Source organism: Sceloporus undulatus, unplaced genomic scaffold (assembly GCF_019175285.1).
Source record: "Sceloporus undulatus isolate JIND9_A2432 ecotype Alabama unplaced genomic scaffold, SceUnd_v1.1 scaffold_1009, whole genome shotgun sequence".
NCBI classification, from domain to species: Eukaryota; Metazoa; Chordata; class Lepidosauria; order Squamata; family Phrynosomatidae; genus Sceloporus; species Sceloporus undulatus.
The window spans coordinates 1-6258 of NW_024803929.1; the positions used below are offsets into that span (position 1 = coordinate 1).

Consider the following 6258-nt stretch of genomic DNA (forward strand, 5'->3'; position numbering starts at 1 on the left):
GACATCCAAAATAATTTCTCGTAACACTGAGGTGCCTTTGTCTTATTACAAGCAAGTTGGATAGTAAATCATTGTAACTGTTTTTCCTTAGACAGAAAATGTATCATTTTCTCTAACTAATTAACACAAGAGTAGACATCAAAGAGCTCCATCATCAGATACCTGAAGCCTAAACTTGGTCTATCGGACATCATTTTGGAAACTTAAACTGTCCAAAAGTATGACTCCAGGGCAGCTCAGTACTTTGCTCCCAGCAATTATATATAGCATTGTGTGAGAGAAGGGTGTTGTGAACAATAGTTTAGCAATTTCTTTTTAAGGAACACAATAAAAGACTACTCATATTTGAGATCTGTTATGTCTGTTTTGTAGAACAATTCAGACAGATAGCCCTATCTTTAGGCTACGGTTGCCAAGATGGAAGCTGGAAAAGTCTCCTGTGCTTTCAACGATTGTGTAAAAGAAGGAATTTCAGAAGGTGTTGTTTGTTACCTGGTTGCATGACAAGCAACACATGATGAAATTCCCTCCTTTGCACCCCCATGAAAGGTGTAGGAGCTCTCTCAAATTTTCCTTCTGTCAACCTTAAGATAGCTGCCTCACCCAGTGCTCAAATTAAAACAATTGCTAGGCAAACAACTGCTTTCTCCTCTTATGGCAATCTTAAATCACCAGCTTATCTTAAAAATATTTTTTGAAAGCGTTCAACTCAGCAAACCACTGTCAAAGCAAACAGCGATAACAAAAACTTGGTCGATAGCCTGTCTTCCCCCAGAATCAGGACTCAAAAAGTAGTGTGTGCTATTTTCTGAATGTGTAAGTCCTATGCTGAATTTCAGCCATGGTTTTAAAGTGCATCAAACTTTTTAGCCTGTTGACACTTTTTACAAATTGCTTAATCTGCATTTACTGGTTTGAGTGTTGGACTTCAGTGCTGGAGGCCAAGGTTTGATTACCAGCCCAGCCATGAAATCCACTGGGTGATCTTGGGCAAATCACACTCTCTCAGTTTCACAGGATGGCAAACCTCCGCTGAAGGAATCTTGTGAAATAAACCCCATGATAGGCTTGCCTTAGGGTCTCCATACGTCAGAGGCGACTTGAAGGCACACCACAGCAAAAAAAGTCTGTTCAGAGTATTTTTACGGTTCTTGCTAACTGTGCTCAAGTTTACTTCAACTCAAGGCAGCCCTTTGGATGTGACATCTCCAAGCCCGTCTATATTCATTCTCTCTACTCAAGTCCTACAGGCCAAGGCCTGTGTTCTTCCTGACTGAGTCTAGCCATATGACATGTGGTCTTCATTTCTGCTACCCTCCACCTTTCCTAGAATCATTGTCTTTTCTAATGGTTCATTTTTCTTCATGATGGGGCCAAATTATGACAGCTTCAATTTCTTGGTTCTCAGAGAGAGACCGGGCTTGATCTGTTCTAGAACCCATTCTTTTGTCTTCTTGGTTATCCATAGTATTTTTAGTACTTTATTCCAGCACCACATTTCAAATGAATCTATTTTCTTCTTATCAACTTTTTTTTTTAACTATACAGACCTTACATCTGTACATTGTAATGGAGAACACCAATGGCATGTGCAATACTCACATTAGTGCAATGTGAGGTAACATTATAAGTATTGGTTTTAAAATATAGATATTAAAGACAGTTCTTTCAACACATTATTGCAGAAAGCAATATTGTTTAATGAAGATAATATTTGTAAATTTATTTAAAGTTATTGTTAAGGTTTTTGAATTCAGAAGGGAATTCATGATAAATAGTAAAGTTACAATTCATGGGAAGCAGGATGTTTTTTATTGATTGATTGTTGTTGTTGTTATACTTATTTGCATCCCTCCCCCCCAAAAATTAGGACTCAAAACAGCTTACAGTCTAAAAGCACAGTATAATTAAAAACTTACAAAGTGAAAATTAAAATGGAATTAAACTATTACTATTATCATTTGCTTAAAAATAGAATACAATTTAAAAAGATAAAAGCACTTTAAAACCATACACTTTAAAATAATACAACATGCCCAGGACATTCTTGAAAAGTTTTCTGTTATAAACACCTGTCTGAATAAGAAGGTCTTAGCCTGCTGACAGAAGGACAACACAGAGGGGGGCATTTTTGGTCTCCCTGGGAAGGGAGTTCCAGAGTCTGGGGGCAGCCACTGAGAAGGCCCTCTCTCACATCCCCAACCATGCTTGCGATGGTGGTGGGACTAAGAGAAAGGCCTCACCCGAAGATCTCAGAGCCCAGGCTGGTTCATACAGGAACATACGGTCTACACCAGGGGTAGGCAACCTTTTTGAGCCGGGGGGCGGGTTGCTGTCCCTCAGACAACTGGGGGGCCGAAGTCAGGGGTGGGGCTTCCACCCTCCGGGGGCGGAGCTGCACGCCGGGGCGGAGCTTCCACCCTCCGGGGGCAGAGCTGCATGCTGGGGCGGAGCTTCCACCCTCTGGGGGTTGAGCCACACACCAGGGCGGAGCTTCCAGCCTCTGGGGCGGAGCGACATGCTGGGTGGAGCTTCCTCCCTCCAGGGGCAGAGCCACATGCTGGGGGCGGAGCTTCCACCAAAGCCCCGTAAGGAGAAGGAGGCATGTGCCTGGCCTCTCCTCCTCATTCCCTTCCTTCAGCCGAAGCCTAAAAATAAATTAAAGAATGAGGAAATACATGCACACACTCTCAACCCACAAAGGTGCAAGCATCCCATTGTGAGGGGGGTTTTGGAAAGAGATACCAAGGCACATAAATAATAACAACATGTTTTTGCATCAGGGAAGCTACCAGCAAGCCACAAAAGAATGAGGAAATACATGCACACACTCTTCCGATAACCCCCTTCCCCCCAATGAACCAACCTCTCTCGTGGCTATGGGTCTGGCTCTCGCTCTGGCGTCTGGCTCTCTGCCGCCTCCTCCTCCTTCTCCTCCGTTCTTCCATAGAGAGAAGGAGGGAGGTGGGCGGAGGGCGAAGGGAAGAGGGTAGACTCAGGAGGGAGAGGGCGGAGGAGGAGGAGGGAAGAGGGCGGTGCCCATTTGGAGGCCCGGTGCGGCCCTGAAGCCCTCAAACAAGGCTCCAGAGAGCACACCGGGCCTCTTAGATGGGCGCCGCCATTTTGTTCATCAAAATGGCGGCGAACTCTCGCGCAACTTTTCCCGTCGCGCCAGACTTCACCGCCACTTTAAAGAACAAAATGGCGCCCGGAGCAGCAGCAATCGGCGGCGCAATCGGCGGCAGTAGCGAGCGCGGGCCGGTCCCGCCGCGTCCGCGGGCCGCTTTAGGCCCGCGGGCCGGAGGTTGCCGACCGCTGGTCTACACAATACCCTGGGCATGAGCCATATAGAGTTGCTGTTGTAGTCTTTTTTCATTTTACAGGGGAGGGTTTATAAATGGGTTGTTAGGATGTTTCTTTGTATGTCTACATAGATTTGTCGGTCTATATATGTTAGTTTGTTTTAATGTCTTCCTTGCTTTCTTTTTTCTTTCTGTATGTGTTGTTGCTTTGTAGGTTTCCAAGATGTTTATTTTAGAATTTCAATAAATATTAATCAAATTATTTTAAAAATCCCTTTTTATATTGGGTTAATGGACCGCAGGATGACCCAATAAATGTGGACCTCTCTATGTAGCTGTGCTGTTGTGTGGCTTCTTTACCCAATTTAGGGTAACTGAAATATTTAATATCCTTTTTTCTAATATGAGATTCTGTTAAGCAAATTATATCTTGTTTAAGTCCATTCTAATAATGGAGTTTTTCTTTTCTTTTCTACTCCATTAATACAATATTCTTTATGATGCACCTCGGATAAATTATCAGGCCAAAAGCTTAGTAAAGTCTACAACACTCGAACATATCTTTTTCTCATCATCTTTATCCTCCCCTTGTTTCCATTCTTCATTTGTCTTGTGCTCCAAAGTAGCTTCTGATTCCTCTTCTCCCAACTCTCCTGTTTCCTCCAATTCTCTTTTATATTTATGCAAAAATTCTTCAGCTTTCTGTATATAATTCACTTGGAATTTGCTCTGTTCAAATGTAAAGGTCATTTCTTTTGATCTTTCCATTATGAATAAAATCTTCTGCTTCAACTTATCTGCCAGAAAGCCATATTCTTTTCTGCTATGTAAAATTCTCTCCGGTATCTCCTTGAGCACAACCATATCCTTAACTGCAATCTTGAGGGTGATTTCATAATGTTGCTGTAGAACTTGATCTCTTGTCTGCTTTCTCACAAAATGAACAATCACATCCCTTGGCAAATTTTTCCGTGTGGTGATGCTTGAATTCATTCTGTAGACCTGACCCACTTCTGAATCCATCTCTGAAATTTGTCTCTGTAGGAAGGTTGTCAATATTTCAATTATTATCCCTCTGATGTTCTCATTAGGCTGCTCTGGAATTGCTCTAAACCTCAGACATACCTCATTTCCTCTCATCTCTGGTAAGGCAAGAGGAACCAAGTCTCGTTGTCGAGCTCTATCCATTTTGTCAGTCTTTTCCTCCAGTGTCTGGACCTTTTCATTTATCTGCTTTAGTTCTGTTGATATTTGAGCCACTGATTGTTTCATCTCTTTCATTACTGTTCTAAATTCCAGCTTCAGGTCTCTTTCTGTATCATCCTCCTTTTTTGACATCTGTGATTTTAGTGACTGAAGCTCCTCCAATATTTTTTGTGACATATCAGTTGATTTGAAAGGTAACTCAGTTGATCCTTCTCTTTCTTCAGTCACTTTAGTCTTGCATCTAGTGCTAGTGTCTAGGCATGGGGGAGCTGTGCCTGCCTCTTCTTCTGTCCCTCCAAGGCAATGGCAGTTGGAATGGAGGGAAGGCCTCTCATCTGCAGATGAAACAAAGGTGGGATAGAAATCATATAAACCAGATTTTGTCAAAATGCAGCTTGTGGGCCCCAGGGCTGTTTTTCAGGCCCCAGCTGTTAAAAAGTATTCCCCCAACATGCCTCAACAGCTCCTTAGGATATGGGGAGCATTTTTTGGCTATCGTTTTCCTTTTCCTCCTGGCCAACTGAGCCCCAGTAGAGGTCTTTTTTGAAACAGGAAACAAATAAAAAGCGACATCTGTTCACTTCCTGTTGTTTAAAAGATGTATCCCTTCAGCTCAAAACAGTTTGGGGGCTAAAACATGGCAAAATACTCCCACAATTTCTAGAGGGCATTTGGAGGCCAAAAATGATTATGATTGTTGGTGAGTGGTCAGGGCTGCTCCCCTCAAAATTCTCCAGGGGGCTGAGGGGGCCCCTATCCTTCCACATGTGTTCACTCCTGGTTTAAGCGAACAAACTTGCAAAGCCCAGCCCACTCCTTGACAACTCCAGAGTGACTGTGAGTCACATTCAGAGTCATTCAACATCTAAAATGTCAAATCTAGGATCTTGGTGGTGCATTGTGCTAATAACAAACAGGTGCTTGGCTTACTGTCATATTCATTCTTGTTTCTGTTCTCCTTACTGAACACATAAATAGCAACTATGGCAGCAATTGCTATAACACCAAAGGTGAAGAACATAATTGCAGCACCTGCAAAGAGAAAGGGAAAAACAACACCAAACTAAGGGCTGCTCAGAGACCTATCTGTCATATTAGCAAGGATCTCTTGTTAACAAGTGGATCCCACTTTAATTGCCATGGCTCCACCCAATGGAATCCTAGGATTTACCACTTTATAAAGATTTATAGCACAGGTCCATCATGCCTCGGTTCCAAAGCAGATGAAAGGCCCTTCTTCTACCTCAACTCCCATTGTCATGGCTTTTTAACTAAAACCTTTGGAGCATAATTCATTTATTTCAAAAAGTGTAGACACATGACTTTAAACTGTGTTAAGCTTTCTAGCCTGTTTGACCTTTTCAAATTTCTCAATATACTTTTAAACTATTTCTCTGAGCCTGCCCATGTTTTGAAGGGAGCCAGCATGGAGTAGTGATTTAAAAATTGGATGATGATTCTGGAAACTAGGATTCAAATCCCAGCTTGTCTGCCGGGTACTTCTGAAAAAGTTTCTAACTGCAGCAAGGAAGGCAGGAAGAACACCCAGAATCTCTAGTGTTGCTCGGGGTGGTGGTAATGCCAAGCAGGTGGTGAATCCTGTCTGGGTTAAAGTACACGGAAGATCTCTGGGCAAGGAAGCGGGAACTGCGACGGCTGGAGTGCCGTTGGCGGAAACACCTTCGCTTACACGACAAGGCTCTCCTAGACCAACGGTTAAAGGACTACGGAGAGGCGATACGAGCAGCTA

At 43.0% G+C, this 6258-nt stretch overlaps 1 protein-coding gene across 1 annotated transcript; it reads right to left on the reverse strand.

Annotated features, from left to right (window-relative positions):
* Positions 1-2732: 2732 nt before the first annotated feature.
* Positions 2733-5965, reverse strand: LOC121917833 (A-kinase anchor protein 9-like). Its single transcript, XM_042443953.1, has 2 exons — positions 5439-5965; positions 2733-4843 (listed from the first exon to the last, which is right to left on the reverse strand). Exons 1-2 carry the CDS (start codon positions 5527-5529, stop codon positions 3822-3824), a joined length of 1113 nt encoding a protein of 370 aa, XP_042299887.1. The 5' UTR covers positions 5530-5965; the 3' UTR covers positions 2733-3821.
* Positions 5966-6258: the final 293 nt, after the last annotated feature.